This window comes from Cavia porcellus, unplaced genomic scaffold, assembly GCF_034190915.1.
Source record: "Cavia porcellus strain 051 isolate PalLab524CR breed Dunkin Hartley unplaced genomic scaffold, mCavPor4.1 scaffold_2, whole genome shotgun sequence".
Classification (NCBI taxonomy): domain Eukaryota; kingdom Metazoa; phylum Chordata; class Mammalia; order Rodentia; family Caviidae; genus Cavia; species Cavia porcellus.
Genome location: NW_026947485.1, coordinates 24,449,734 through 24,466,478, shown reverse-complemented (window position 1 = coordinate 24,466,478; position 16,745 = coordinate 24,449,734). Strand labels below are relative to the sequence as shown.

The window sequence follows — 16,745 nt, the reverse complement described above, 5'->3', positions numbered from 1 at the left end:
TCATATTTAGTTTGTTACTTCCTATTATCATGCTTGATACACCATAAAAGAACAAACCTTTAGTTCTTATCTAATCTCTCACATTTCTTTCATGTCCACATTCTGGGTACTAAAGAGAAGTTTTTCATAATTGGTAACCATTTATTTTACTGCTATGTCCTTTTTAGAAGCCACTGTGACTAAATTACCCTAATAACATCCTTTTAACAGGGCAAAGTTCTAACTTTTCCACATTTTCATCTAGAGAAACACTAATAAATACCATTTGCATCACAAATACTCCCATTTGATTCCTTCTACACACTAGATTCAGGCTTGAACTTATTTTTATTCAGGTTAGTTCAGGTTTGAAGTTATTTTTATTATTCTGGTAGAATCTTTTCTTAAAATATTAGAGAATGGTTTTAATTAATGCAACTTCTCTGGTTGAAGGAAGGGAAGCAGGCTGTTCATTGAGCATACATTGAGCTACTCAGTGACACACCTCTGTCGAGCACAAAGTGAGGTATCACCCTCCCTGTGTTAGTTATAAGCCTCCATATGGGGCTTTATGCTTGGGTCCATGTCAACCTCATCCCGTATTTAGTTCCTTGGAGTACCTTAGTACCTTTAGTACCTTTTTTCTTTATCTCTCAATTCCCAAAGTCAAAAATGTGTACTTTTTAAACCAATATTTAAGACATTTTTGGGTCCTACTTTGATCACAGAAAGCCCTCCTTGTTTACTGAAATACACTAATCTCACTTGTCTCTAAGCCCTCACACTTGTTTTCTATACTTTAACAATTAGTACTTAAATATAAACTCTCACTCTCAGTTGCCATGCAATTGTTTCTTGGATGGAACAGCCTTATCTCCCCAATGTAGACATCATTTATAAGACAGATGAACACTCAGATCCTAACAAAGGCTGAGCACAGTAGACATGCAACTTCTACTACACAAAAATACACTATCTCTTTTCCACATGTAGATATATCTCTCTCCATATCCTTGGGTCAATGTCACCAAAACCTGATAGTCCTCTTACAAAAAACTCTCAATTACTTCTGACACACAGTATGTCCTAATATCACACCTAAAATCACTTTCTTGCATTACTACTTCACATTCTTTTAGTGGGTGTCACTACATACAGATTTTACCACCTTCCACACGTATTTTTCTTTATAATATGCAAAGCCATTTAAAATATATCTGATCTGTGCAACTCTGTGAGGTGAAAATGGGAGGAAAACTGCTATTCACAACTTGAAAAAAAAAAATGAAGCCCCAGTATTTACCAATTGGGGACAGTACCCAAGAAAAATACAAATTGTAATTCCTAGTCGTGTGCTTTCTAAAACTTCTCAGTACCAGTATCTGCACAATAAATAATAAACCTACTGTCTTTAGCACTCTTCTGATCTATCAAAAAGTATTTCCTCCTTCATTTTATTACCATCTCTAAGGAAAAAGATTCTTTACCTATCTCAGTTACTACTTTTGCTATTCAAAAAATTCTCAGGTTTCAAATATTTTGTTTAAAACACCACTGTGCTAGACACTGAAGACATTCTGGATATGCGCTCCACAGGGTCCATTAAGAAATTTAAAGTTGGGGCTGGGGATTTAGCTCAGCGGCATAAGCGCCTGCCTTGCAAGCAGGCAGTCGTGAGTTCGATCCCTGGTACCGATAAAAAGGAAAAAGACAAAAAGAAATTTAAAGTTGTACTTCCCAGAGTTTGATCTCACACTCAAGAAAATCTAATCACATTTTTCATATTCAAGTAACAGCATCAGAAACACAATTGAACTTAAATTGGTAATGAGATAAAACTGCAAATTCAGTGTTGAGTACTGAAATGTATATGTATATGTGAAATACTAATGCCTTGTTTTTCATTAAATTGAAGCACAAATTACGGACAAATAGCACCTTACAGCATATTCTACAAATAATGGAGAACAGAAATACACTGATTTATAAAGTATTACACACACTGCATCATAGCATTCATCTTAATTATAAGAGAAATGGTAAATATCACCTCAACTCTGCCCCCATCACTATTTATTCTATCATGAAATTCTGTGGAAGAATTATGAACACTGTGATCACATGCTGCATAGAAACAGGACCATATATTCAAATATTCATGTCAGGTTAACTTTTAAATTAAAAGACAACTTATAGTTGACCTAATCAAATTGTCTATATAGTACAATAAATTCTTCTGTGGGGCACAGGTCTAACAGACACCGAACTGTCAATGATAGATTACTATCTGGTAAAACAAATAACATCATAACTGTGGTAGCTCTAGAGTGGGTGTTCACATATACTTTGTTTTCCCAGGCCCAAACAAAACTTAACTGTCTGCATTTCATAAAACCAGTCTTTCATATATCCAAAGACAGCTGTCAACACTGTCTCTTGCTTTCACGTAATAATAAAAGTCCCCACTTGCCTCTGTATGGTCACTCATGCCTGCAATCCCAGTTACTCAGAAGGCTGAGGCAGGAAGATAGCAAGCTGGAGGCCAGATCAGGCAATTTAGTGAGCTCCTGTCTCAAAATTAAAAAATAAAAAAAGTTGGGCATGTAGCTCAGTGCGAGTAGCTTGCCCAGCATGCTCAAGAGCCTTGGGTTCACTGGGTGGAAAGAGGCTGATGACTCTAACACCTACTCTCAAATTCTTGCTATTATGAAACATTTTCTACAATCCTTATCCCAGAAATCCCTTTTTATATGCCTGCCAGTTTGCCAACATCTCAATTAAAATGTGCTACCCAGTACTGCAGACAATACCACAGAAGAGGTCTCACAAGCAGAAAGTTTAGAAACCGATTCATTCTCCCCCCAATCATTTTCACAATTCCTCGTGCCAAGTTATAGTTTTCATCACAGGTATATAATTCTCCCTGCTTTTCTCTGCTTTATTTATCTTTCCAGCATTCCAGTTTATTAGGATCACTCTGAATTTCAGTACTACCCACTATAACATTAGACCAACTGTTAGTTTTGACTCATCTTTGAATTCAGTAAGTTAGACAATCCTTCAGCCTAGTATTAAAAAAAAATGTTACACAAGACTGTCTCAAGGATAGAATCCCATGCCAAAATACCAGAGACTGCTACTAAGGTGGACAATTAACAATACTCATATAATAGTACAACCTTTCAGAATCCTTTCAGAATTCAGAACTAGAAATACTGAAACCAAGATACACTGTGCTGATACTACTTTTCTGGTGTACGCATTGGGAAACCTTAAAGATAGGAATCTAGGTTCTAGGCAAGCCTCTTACAGACATTCTGGAATTCTTTTTCAAATGTCCAGGGGCCAACCATTTGATAAGTCATTTAAGGACTCTGTGAAAGATAGTTATCAAGTTCATTTGTCTAAAATTTAGGATGTTTTAGTAGGGTGTGGTGGCACATGCCTGGAATCCCAGCAATTGGGAGGCTGAGGTAAGAGAAACCCTGCAAATTCAAGGCTAGCCTAGGCTATACAGTGAATTCAAAACTAGCATGAGCTACATATAGTGAGACTTGTCTCAACAACAAAACAAAAGTTCAAGATGTTTTGAAAAACTGAAATGCTTACTCATGCTCAATTTTTTGGTATTATTTTCCATGCTGCTTAATTTTTAAATTACTGATACTGTCCTGAAACTAAATCTGAAATTTTCTTCTGACCCCAGGATAACAATTATCTGTATCATCCTAACTTGAAACAATAAAATCACATAAAAACAAAACAACAACAAACAAACCCAAAACTCAAATGTGCTCTATCTCTTCATTTACCTTAAGCAAGTATCTCAAACTGAGTCATAGCACTAGTCATTTCCGCTTATAACTACATTCTCCTTGCTGGTTAACAAAAGAAACTGCTTGTTCTCTGTTCTCCACTCATAGGCAATTTTTCTGTGGCTCTTGTACTTTGATTTAAAGCCTTCCACACTGTTTAAATTATTTAAAAATCTGAGATTATGATGTTTTTGCTTTCCTGACATTATTTTTAAACTGTCATGATTCTTTTTGTTTTCTTTTATCTTTTGGCAATACTGGGGATTGAATCTAAGGCCTTTAGATTGAGATCTATCCTCTCAACTTCCCAAATTTCCCAGACTGGGGTCAAAATTGCAATCCTCCAACTTCAACCTCCTAAAGTGCTGGGATTACAGATGTGTGCACCTTTTTGTTTATTTGTTTGAGCTGGGCAACTGAGTCTAAAACTTTTAAGCATGCTAGGCAAATCTTTATTCCCCATTCCCTTTCATTTTTAAGTTACACTTAAAATCCATTTCTGATTAGTTTGGGAAAAGACCTACCTCTACTGCCCGAGGATTTCCTTACCTACACACAGACTAGTAATATCTTTAGTAAAGTTTAATCATGATTGTTTTTTCAAGAAAAAAAAATACCACTGAGGTTCTATCACTAAATTTTGTAACTAAGAGACCTAACAAGTTGCTTCTCCCCCTCAATATTGTGTTTAATAATCAAAGGTTGACTCTTTCAGAGAAGACAAAGACATCTGCTGTGTGAGGAGATAAACTCAAGTAGCTTGTTATTTGACTCCTAAACTTCAGCTATATTTTCTCTTTGCTAGCAAAGGATTTGGATAACAGACCCAGAAATATACTAGGAAGATGACTGGAATAGAAGTCAAGATACTTGGCCTCAGTTTGCCACAAAATACAAGAAAATCATTCAGTTTGGGGGGCCTCAATTTCTTCATTTTTAAAAGTGAGGAATGGGGATAAGGAAAAGAGGCTTGATTATGTCAAATTACCTTAGTAACTACTATTTCAATACGTCTTGATCTCACTATGTATATACATAAGCAACAGGTTTCCTTTTACTATCTACTAGATAATAAAATAACACACATTGTGAATATTCCAAATCACAGGAGTACAGAAGAGCTCATCAAATGTATGTATATGATCTATCAGATGAGAGTCCCCTCTTACTATCAATCCTTAATGTGTCATCTTCAGGTACTTAATGGAACACACATTCCTGCTTTCACTTAAAAATAGAAAATAAAATGCTTTATAAATAGACTCTAGAAACATACCAAAAGGTCACAACTGATAAGCTATAATCTCCTAGAGCCTTCCCAACCAAAATGGCTTCCTTTTGTAAATCTGTTTCTATGAGATATATACATAACACCCTTCTTTATGTTCTTTCCTGATCGTGATTTTCTATTTTCTCTTCAACCTTTTTAAATTTAATTTTTTTTTTGGAGACAAGTCTCTCTAAATTGCTTACGCTGACCTCCAATTTTCAATTCTTCTGCTTCAGCCTCCTCAGGAACTGGGATCACTGATGTGAACTACTATGCTTGGACTTCAACCTCCTTTCACATCTTTCCAAATACCCCTTAAATAGTATTACTTACATATTCCCTGATTTACAATTTAAAAAACAAATGATTAAAATTATATTCTCTTGCTTCTTTCTCATCTTGAAATCCTTCACAAAACTAGCCCTTTAATGTTGCTCCACATTGAATACTATTCATTCTCCATAAAGAACCAACTTGGTAATTTAGAACCTGAAAATTTATCTAGGGTACAAGATATAAGTACCTCACAATGAATTCCAATATATACTAGTATTAAGACATTAATTCAGAGAAATAAAGTTATAGAAAGAAATCTGATTTATCTAAAAAATGATCATACATAAAAATACATAAAACAGAGACAAATAAATTTAAGATGCCTATTAGGGAAATCCAAATTAATACAACATACAACATGGCAAAGGAAAGTCGTATTTTTTTGAACTATAAAAGGCTGATTCTATTACATTAGATTTTTAAATTAAATACAAATTTCAATTATATTCTTTGGTTTCTTTTTTTTTCTTTTTTTTTTTTTTTTTTTGGTACCGAAGCTCAAACTTGTGACCTGAAGCTTGTCAGGCAGGTGCTTGTGCCACTGAGCTAAATCCCTGGCCTTTAGTTTCCATTTTTACCAGTAATAAAGAACTGCCTCTATTCCTGGTTTCACAGAACATCTCTAGTTTTCATAATTTAATTCACTAGAGAAGTAGAAGGAGAGGAATTATATAAGATATTCAAGTTCTTGAAGGGTCTACAACATCTCACTGAACTTCTTTTGTGGGAAAGCTAGCAGAAAAATGTTAAATTTCCACTGAAACTGATCCCTCAAAATCTATTCATCAAATAAAAGGCCTATTGCATGATGTTTCTTTATGGAATAACAACAACCCAGAATAAACCAAACTGTTGACCATTTGAAGTTACAGATACTAATAGTCCCTAAAAACTCTTTAGTTCCTTTAACTAAGGAACTTTAACTCTTAAAATTTACTTAGGGCTCCTTGACAACTAAAGGATATTGTAAAAACAGTTTTGGGTTGGTTGGCTGGGTTGGCTGAGTTTTTTGTAGTGATGAAAAATGAATTCAGGGCCTACACATACTAGAACAGATAGTTCTGTGTTCATTTGGTTGAGTTTTCAGCAGTGTTGAAAATGAGATCAGGGCTGTCGCAGCACAGCTAGAGATCCTTCATACATGTACAGCACACAGCATGCAGCACTGAGTAAGGCCCTGAGAGCATGGAGTGCCCAACGTGAACAGGTGACTGAGAACAGGGAGCATGAGAGGTGAGCTAGTTGTTAGGCAAAGTGGATTCACCTGACATCAACCTGCCCAGTGTATAAATAAACATGCTGCAGCCGTTGAACAGTTCTTTTCACCAACAGGAGAGAAAGCTCTACCTGATCCCAGTTTTTTGTATCTTGCCTTCATTTCTTCACTTTCTCACTGCCCTTCTTGGCCCTCACCCTGGGAATTTCAAGAGCCACACTGGTTGAGGCAGTTTGTGATCTAAACAGGGACCCCGGGCATGAGGAAATTCCTCATTTACTAGGTGAGGACACTCCTAATGTGTGCATAAAAGGAAGAAGTGTGTCGATATCAGAATTAGGCCCCAAAGGATAATACTATCAATATAGAGCCCATATCAAGTGTAGAAATGGGACAAACAGGTTCTCAAGAACCACAGATGTGCACAGAAATGTTTATTATACTATTGATTCTCATATTTACTTTTCTTTGTGGATTTTAATCAAAAAGTATCTTGAAGGTCTTAAGATTAAACTCTGAGCAGAAAAAAGATGGTGGAGCAATAGCCTCTGGCCCCCACAGAGCCTGAATCCTCTACAGCTTTGCTCAATCAGATAAGGAAGGAGGGTAGGGGGCAAAGACCTTTTTCCACTAGAGTGCTTTGCTGCAACTTCCATTTCACAGCTATCCAAGTCAAGGTAAAATCGATAACCTTAACTGAGCCACAAGCAGCTACTTCCGCTTTCTCAGTTGAAATTTTGCTGCTGTCACAGGGCCAACCCACCTAGGGCTACCACCATCCCCACTGTGGAATGGGGCCATTGTCACAGGCTTGCTACTCTTCTTTTTTTGTTTGTTTTGTTTTGTTTTTTGTTCTGTGGCTACTCTTCTTGAAGATGAAAGAAAAGCTCAGCCAACCCTGCCTCCCTCCTGCTGCAGTGGAACTCTACTTCCGGGCTCACTCCTGGCCTGACTGCCACAACACTCATGCTACAGGAGCTACACAGCCCGAATCAGAGGGAAAGGCCAGGGAAAAACTGGTGGCCATGACTGCAGAGGCAGCAACTGCAGCATCCCCTGGGGGTGAGGGGCACTGGTGAAGCCAACACTGAGATGGAGTCCAATCCTACCAGTAAGGTAGGCACTGACCCCCTGGGTTAACGCCACCAAAACATCAGTGCTGGGAGCTCACCTGCAGCGGATTTCACAAAATGCTGAATTACAGGCTGTTACATGGGCCTTACGAGATTATCCATCCACTCCAATTAACCTCTTTTCTGACAGTGCTTATGTTTGCACTATAGTACGCCACATTGGAGCTGCCGCTACACATACTGGCCAGAAGGATCCTTTTCATTTGTTTTACATGCTCCAATTTGCCATGTGGTCACACCCTGTCCTGTTTTATCAATCATTTACATACCCACTCTCAACTGCTAGGGCCTCTCACTGAGGTAAAGACTACAACAGACAGATTGCTGACTATAGTCACTGTTACTCTCCCAGACACTGTTCAGCAGACTTCTGCCTCTCGTGCCACCTTCCATCAAATGCTTCTGCCTTGTGCAAACAGTTCTTTTTAACCAAGGAATAGGCTGGACAAATTATTAAATGCTGTTCCTCATGCATAATGTATCTTCCCTACTCCCTACAAGGGTTAATCACCAAAGGTTGCACCCTAATCATCTCTGGCAAGTGGATGTCACTCACACTCTGAAGTCTGGCTCTCTACATTGGGTCCACATTTTACTTCTGCCTGCAGTAATGAAGCAGCTAAGCATGTCACTGCTCACTGCTTGGATGCCTTTTGTACCGTTGGATGCCCATGGGCACTTAAGTCTGATAATGGCCCAGCTTATATGAATGTTGCTTTCCAAAACTTTTTGCATTTCCCTTACCAAAGGAATTCCTTATAGTCTTTAAGGTCAAGGAATTACTGAGTGTGCTCACTATATGTTCAAAATTCAACTACAAATACAAGGGGGAATCCTTCCCCACAAAATTTACACCTCATAATACACTTCATTTTTGGCATTATACACTATTAACTTTTTAAATCCTACTAGGGATGGAACTATAGCAGCAGCAAGAATTCAATCAGGTAAAGGAAAAGAAACTAGTAAGGGTTTTAGGAAAGCTCTTCCATCCTGGAAATTGGAAGGGACCCAGCCCAGTATTAATTTGGGGTCAAGGCTATGCTTGTCTTTCCAGAAAACCCTGAATGGCCCATCTGGGTGCCAGAGCATGCTGTCTGACCATATCATGGACCTAGAGAAGTTGGTGCCACCTCTTGAGAAGCTAATGCTCAGTTCTGTGGCAGTGATGCTTTAGAGACCACACCACAGCCAACAGACAAGGATGGGGCTAAACCTGACCTTGGGTCAATTAAAGAAACTGACCAGGATGCCCAGGAGATGGTAACCAAAATGGGAACTGAAGGTATGAGTAAATGACAAGAGTGTATGGAAATAACTGAGCTGAAAGCTACAGGAAAGAAGGGACACAAAAACTGCCAGTATTCTTAAGACAAAATAAAATACTAAAAATACAGACTAATTATAGATAAAAAATTTTACCCTTTTATAAATTGTTCTGAAATGAGATCTCTCTTATTTGACCTACAAAAATTCTGACTAGTCTATTTCCAATTACAAACCTCTAACACTGTAAAAGGTTATTATAATTAAACTTAGCCAAAAGTATGTTTGAGTGTACTCTGGTGTTGTGGGTGGATTGTTTGTATATGTCTGTTTGTCCAATCTGTACAGATTGTGCATGGTTGTTTGTCTGTCCTATCTGTGAAAAGCTGTTTTTTGAGTTCAACAATTTTTTCCTTCCTTTTTCTTTTGTGTTTTTGGATCTTTTCATTCACAACTTAATTTGGTTTATAGATTTTAAAAGCATGCTTACACCTGAGTTGCCAGCTGGTCAAAATGATATCAAAATTGGTTCTCTCAGAGATTATCAGAAATTTAAGGTAACTAAATCGGAACCCTTTGGGCTTACAAAATTATTGCTCTGGGCTCCCTCTGGTGAATAATGGACCAGCTGCATGGGAAAAAATTATCTCAGCCTTTGTTCATTCATAGGAAGTCCCAATAATCTCCACAGTCTTATGGAAGACACCCCAAAAAAACATATTATTGCGATATATTTACATTGGTCACTGTCAAAAGATTAAGCTTCCTAGACAGTAAGGTTTTGTAATTTAAAGATGCTCTGTTACAAACTAAATTAAGAAAAGTTTTCATATAGCTATGACAATTGTTACAAATCTCTGCATTAAAAATGTATTCTTAACTCCAAATACACAGTTCCTCCAAAATGTAAAACAGGACTGTTTAGTGATAGACTTTCTCAGATTCAAACATTTGCCTTTCTTTTGTACTCCAACCGCCTGTGTTAGGAGGTTCATGTCAAGCCAACATGTCAGCACCTGTCAGTAATAGTAACAAAAACTTATATCCTGTGTATACTATGTATATGCCATTGTACTTAGATGCCTAGAAAGTAAGCAGTCCAGACAATGTCACATACTTCAATGATACCCCATTAAAAGACAACAAATTAGGCACAAGTTTCTTATGTAGTAGATAGAGATGATTGATTAAAAAGGTCATACTATGTCAAAATGGAAATTTTAAGCATCACAAAATGTCATCATGACTGTCACACTCAATACTATTTATGGATGTTAATTTCAAATTTTCTGTGTAAAATTACCTAACTGCTGTCTACTAACATTCTACAGGGCTTCAACTACTAGAACGTCCATGGTTAAGCAGAAATAATGGTTCTACTTTATATCAAAGTGCTTGATAAAATTATGTTAAGCTCACTGTTCCCATTACCATGTAAAATCATTAACCTTCTCTTTTGGATGTTCAACAACTGAGATTTGGAAAACAAAAATTAGAAAAACAGATGGGCTAGGAGAACAGCCAGTATTTTGGCCTCAGCTCTCTGAGGTCAACAAAGATCCAGGGTATGAGGGAACCTTTTTAGCGACAGTACTACTCCGGTGAGTTATGCAAACTCCTAACCAAGGAGACTGTTACGACCATAGAGGAAAAAAAAAATCAATGGTTGATAGTGTGGCTAAGCATAGTCACCAAAAAAGAAGAGCCTCTCAAGCTATCACAAAAGCAACTTGGTCAAACAATGTCTCATCCAGATGGCTGACACTAAGAGAAGGACTGATCGGCCCTATGCATGGTTCTAAGGTAAATCCTAAGACTAACTGACCATGATGTGGAGTAAAAATTAACTTTAATTAATACAGATCTCACTTTAAGTTGGTCTTGAACATTAAGCAGGAAAGTATAATAACAAGAAAGAAAATCATCTGCAGAGTCCTCCAAACACAGGTCCTCCAAATTCAACTGAATACCTATAGATTGCCAACTGCAAAACAGAAAAAGGGGAGCTGTCAGGATCCTTCACACATGGAAAGCACACAACATGGAGCACCCAAGGAATGGCCTGAGGGCACTGAGAGCTCAAGGTGTTCCAGCCTTGAGAACAGGGGGCATGAAAGGAGGCATGAGTTGTTAGGCTGAGTGAGTTCACTTGACATCAAACTGCCCAGTTTGCAGTCATGATGCAGTTCTTTTCACCAACAGGAAAGAACTCCACCTGATCCCAACCTTCTGTATCTTGTCTTTATTTTCCTACCTTCTCACTGCCCTTCACAGGCCTCATTCCAGAAAGTTCAAGAGGTGTACAAGTTGCTGTACAGGGCCACACACATACTAGGCAGTGGCTCTACTTAAGTCACACATCTAGCCTGTGTAATTCTTTTTCATCAAAATTCTGTATTGCTCAGTGGAAACAAAGAAGGTTTTTAAACCAGAAGTACAATTAGTGGTAAAGTTACCTCTGTGCTAACTTCCTACTTTATCTTCATTTAAAGTCAAATTCAAAATCTCAATAAGTAAACAAACAAAAAGTACACAGAAGTATATGTATTTAGTGTCTATTAAAAATCCAACTAATTAAATGCTGGACAACTGCTAAAAATCAGAGGATTTTCAAATGATTCCAAAGCATAGAAACACATTATGAAGAATATATTACAAGAAAACAAAGCTGCTTATTTTATAAAACTAAGTATGTAGCTCCCAAGCTTAAAACATTGATTTTAATTAACTCTATATAACTTTTTATTCTTTGTCCACACCATCCAGACCTCTTCTAACCACTAAAGTGTAAACTGAAGATGTATGACAGACAAGTTTAATCTTTTCTTTCATCTATCCATTACATTCTGTCAAAGACTTGGTAAGTGTTTGTCAGGAGCATATTCTCACATGTAAAAAGTTATCTTAAAAGAACAGAGACTAGAACATAATTACTAGAGTCCACGAAGAGTAGGGAGAAGAGGTGGAGAGAAGACGTTAATAGGTATAGGGATATGGTTAATTGATATGAGTAACTTCTAACATTCTATAGTATAGATTAAATCTATACCACAGCAGAATAACCATGGTTGACAACAATTAATTTTTTCAAAATAGCTAGAATAAGTGATTTTGAATATTCCTAAAACAAAGAAATGATGAATGTCTAAGACAGATATGTCAGTTACACTGAATGTTCATTAAACATAGTATGTACATATTGAAATTCACACTTATATATGTCACTGTCAATAAATAAATAAAATAAGTAAATAAAACTGTATTTTTATTTTTTATTTATTTTTTGCACCGGGATCAAACTCACGACTTTGCACTTGCCAAGCAGGCGCTTATGCTACTAAGCTAAATCCCTGGTCAAAACTGTATTTTTAAAAATTGTGACTATTAAGAAATTTATTTTCCCATAAATTAAACAGTATTATTGTCCTGGAAAGAAACATGAAATAATAAGGGATGTATTCAGAAGTAAATAGAGAAACTAAGGAAAACAGCTAAACTTCAGTGTTCATTTACAAAAAGAGATACACAGGCTGTTGTTCTCCCACTTCTCAGGAAACTAAAAAACTTGCTATTCACCCTGAATGTCTTAAAAACACAAAGTTTAAAGAAATTAATAAAAACAGAGCAATGTCACTTCATTATAACCATTCCAAGACATTATTCCCAATTCCACACAGCTATTTTTTCCATCATTTTCTGTACCTTATTTCAAAAAGCACTTGTCAAACACCTGTAATAACCAGGCCTAAAATTATATTGGTCTGTGTATATGGTCCTGGGTCTATGAAATATGTTTCTTAAAAAAATCATTGAAAAGATCTACTAGTACATTAACTTTACAACAACAACAGAATTTAAAACACTAAGTCTCAGGAAAAATCAATTCCAAATTTGTAAAGTTCAATTTTCCTCATATATTTAAGTGGAGCTCCTAAATTCTGTAAACTCTTTAAGAAAAAAAATTACCAATGAAAATAAAGGAATTAACACATATATTTGAAATGTTTAATACACAATAACCATCTCAATATATATTTGTGAAATAAAAACTAATAAGTTGTATTTGCTGGTGAAACGCAGCCTCTGAGACACCTAAGAACTAGTGCTGAATTGCCTACATTCTATCTACAGAATGCCTACACCTCCTGCCCCATTCTATCTAGTTTGTTGATGATTATATCCTTGATTCTCAAACTTAAGAAGTTTAGAATCACCTGGAAAATTTGAAAGGCAAATTCTTTGACCTTGTATCCTAAAAACTACAGCACAAAAGTTCAATCCTGTGTTCAAGTGACTATAGGAGTTGGGCAGTCAAAATTTTGGCTTACCTTACAACAGGTAAGGAGAAATCACTGGATTGTAACTGATATTAATTAAAGATTAAAAGAACTGCTATTTCTAACTTAAATTATAAATTACTCAATTATTTTACCCACAATTACTAATGCTTAATAAGAATGATAATAATGCTTAAAATGTTAACTGAAATAACTTCTGCTTTGACAATGCAAACTGTCATTCAACCTAGCAAATACTTTTCTGAAATACTCCAGTTATTGTTGTTTAGAAAAACAGTAATAAATAGTAAGTTAAGGACTGTAAACTAAAGAATCACTTATATAATTGTGCTATAGTTTAGGGGGAAAAGCATCACACTCCAAATTCTGAATAGATTACTGTGCTGCCAACATAGGAACCACTAGACACATGCAGCTAGTTAAAATAAAATAAAATTTAAAATTCAGTTGCAATAACCACATTTTAACCACTCAAAAGCCACATCCATGTAGCTAGTGGCTAACATAGAGGATAGAGCAGAAAAGAACATCTCCAACAGCACAAAAAGTTCTACTGGATAGAACTGGTCTAGAGGTAGTAGGTATTCAGATACAAAATGCAATATAGGTTCTCCTGAATCAGTAGACTCAATATGGCAACTTCAATTTTACATATATACATCTAATTTAGGTAATAACAACAGATATTAGTTAATAACCATAAAAGAACTGTACTGTATCTTTTCTATAACTTTTTTCAAAAAAGAGCATTCAAAACTAATAAATTGACTTATCTGAAATTACCAAAATAGATACATTTAATCAACAAAATCTGAAAGTATCAAAAGCACTAAAATCACAACTAGGTTTTCACCAAATCACAATCAATGAAAGTAATAAAAAATAAAAGGTATTAGGCACAATAAGACTAGTCTCCAAAAGATTAAACTAATTTAGTACAACTTGTTTTTCAAGTATATTACAGGTATCTATTTATATGCATAATAACAACTGCTTTTATAATTGGTTTAAAAATAACCTTCCACAAGTAGCTCCAATTGGTAATGTTTTGCTGTCTACATTTTTAATTGCTTTCAATCAACCTTACACCGAACATTTATAAGCAATATAATGACCTTTTGACTTAAATAAAACTTCTTAAGTAAAGCATTAAGTCACAATTCTGAGTAAATACAGCTTGTAACAAAAAGTAATATAAAGTCTGTGAATGAAACAAAAGTAGCATCTTAAAATTTCACCTTAATCCAAAATACCTAGTTTAAAAAACACAGTATGATAAACCCCAAAAGCATAGGCAGAAGGATGCTAAAACTATGGAATAATATCCAGTTTCAAAAAAACAAGACTAATACTTTGTAGAACTAAAACTTCAAGACAACTATATGTCAATACAAACCTTTCCCACAAGAAACTATAATCACTTTGATAGTGTTCTCTTAAATTCAAGTGTACTCAATTATGGTTATTAAATTACAGCAGACAATTATGATTCTAATCAGAAAAGTTCTATGGGAGAATTTTAAAAACTATTTGAAGAATTTAACACACAAAATCTAAAACTAAAATCTACCAAACTGAACAAGTCACACTGATTGTAAGTTACGATTATTGGTACAATATTCCTGTTTGATATTGATTCCTTTTGATTATGTTTACTTCAGAGATCTACATCAAATCTAAGATCTTGTGAAGAAAAGCAATAATTGATCACTACTAAAAACTTTAAAGAGTATGTAAAAGGATGTTGTGACTTACCGGCAACACTAGTGATTGTAACTGGAACTCCCTGCACTTGAACGCCTGCAGCACCCAGGTTGGCAACGCTCACTGTCTGAAGGTTAGGCACTGATGCAAGCTGAGCAGTATTCAAAGTTATTGGGGCACCAGCCACAGCCACAGGAGCAATCTGAGCAAGAGTTGTGCCACCACTTGAAGACACTGGGGTGATGGTTAATTGTTGAGATAACCCAGCATTTTGAACTTGCAAATTTGAAAGACTCTGAATATTCTGAACCTGTACAGTTTGCCAACTGATTTGCCCTGAAGGTGTTAAAGTTGGAGCCCTGATAAGCACCTGAGTCGGATTTACTGCTTGAAGTTGAACATTCTGCAAAGGCTGCTGCTGGATGGTCTGAATAGTCTGCCCTGACTGGAGTTGAAAGGACTGTGGTGGAATGGCCTGAATGATCTGTTGCTGAGGCTGTTGGATCTGGATCTGTTGTAAAATAGGCTGGCCTACAATCTGCACTTGCTGAAGAGAATTTGATTGATCCTGTGCATTCTGTATTCCGTTAGACTGAAGTTGACTGGAGCTCTGGGCTTCAGACTCAGTAGCAGCAGGTGTCTGAGATTCTTCAATGGTGCGTTCAGAACTACTGGCCGATGTGCTTGCATACTGGCCCGTATCTGCTGAGCTCACTAATGTGTCACTGCTTGTGAGAGATGTTGATGCAGTGGTTGTGCAGGTAGTGGAAGAGGAGGGAGATTCCGGCATAGTACTAGCAGAAGCTGTGGTGGTCGTGGGTGTGGAAGCTAACTGATTCCCATTGGAAGTCCCACTGTCAGTAGTAGTAGCGGGTTGGCCAACTTGTCCAGTCCCTCCTCCAGTAGTCACGTTGTTTATCACAGGCAAAGCTAAAGTCACTCCTCCAATGTTAATTGGTAGGGTTGTTACAACTTGAGCCTGAGTACCAGGAAGGGTCTGTAACTGCAGTGGTATAGAAACACCAGGTCTAATTTGAACTGGAACTGTCTGATTTGCCAGATTTTGTGCAAGAATATTCCCAGAAGCTGTCCTGTTAGCAGCTGTAAGTATAGCTTGATTATTACCTGCAGAAATTAGCTGAATTTGACCCTGCAAATCCTGGAGAGATGAACCACTAGTTGGATTGATTTGAATTTGCTGACCTTCTACTGCCTGAAGTTGTGGAATTACTTGGTACTGTACACTACCACTTGGATTTTGTACTTGTATTACTTGAAATTGACCAGGGGTGGAAGAATTACCTGATTTAGTCTTTGTAGGAGATGCACTCCCGTTATTACTGCTGGAAGAACTAGATGAACTAGAAGCTGGTTGAGAAACGTTATTTTCTTTTGAAGCAGGAGGAGCAGAGGCAACAAGTTGCCAAGCGTTTCCAGCAAGTTGTGTTGTTACCAGTTCTAGCTGTTGTGGCTGATTTTGAAGTTGCACCAATCCTTGGCTTGGATCTATAATAATTTGCTGTTGTCCAGTTGCTTGATTTTCACCAGGAGTCCCTATTTTGCTGCAAGTAGCTGCCAGTAAAGCCAGAGGAGAGGGCTGAGAGTCCTACCCAAAATGAGATGGTAAAGGAAAGGGGAGGAAAAAGTGGGTGGATTTAGTGGAGGCCAGTAGTTGGGAGGGGGTTATTTATTTTGACAGCTCTATATATCAGAACTTACTCAGGAAGT

The 16,745-nt window shown here is 36.7% G+C and overlaps 1 protein-coding gene across 2 annotated transcripts in view; it reads right to left on the bottom strand.

Moving 5' to 3' along the window:
• The window catches only part of Sp4 (Sp4 transcription factor), a 69,238-nt gene that overhangs the window by 51,441 nt on the left and 1,052 nt on the right, over positions 1 to 16,745 (bottom strand). For both annotated transcript variants that reach the window (XM_003469828.5, XM_063239297.1), the window contains exon 3: positions 15,069 to 16,623. In XM_003469828.5, the coding sequence (XP_003469876.2) occupies positions 15,069 to 16,623 (1,555 nt within the window). The remainder of the gene's footprint in view (positions 1 to 15,068; positions 16,624 to 16,745) is intronic.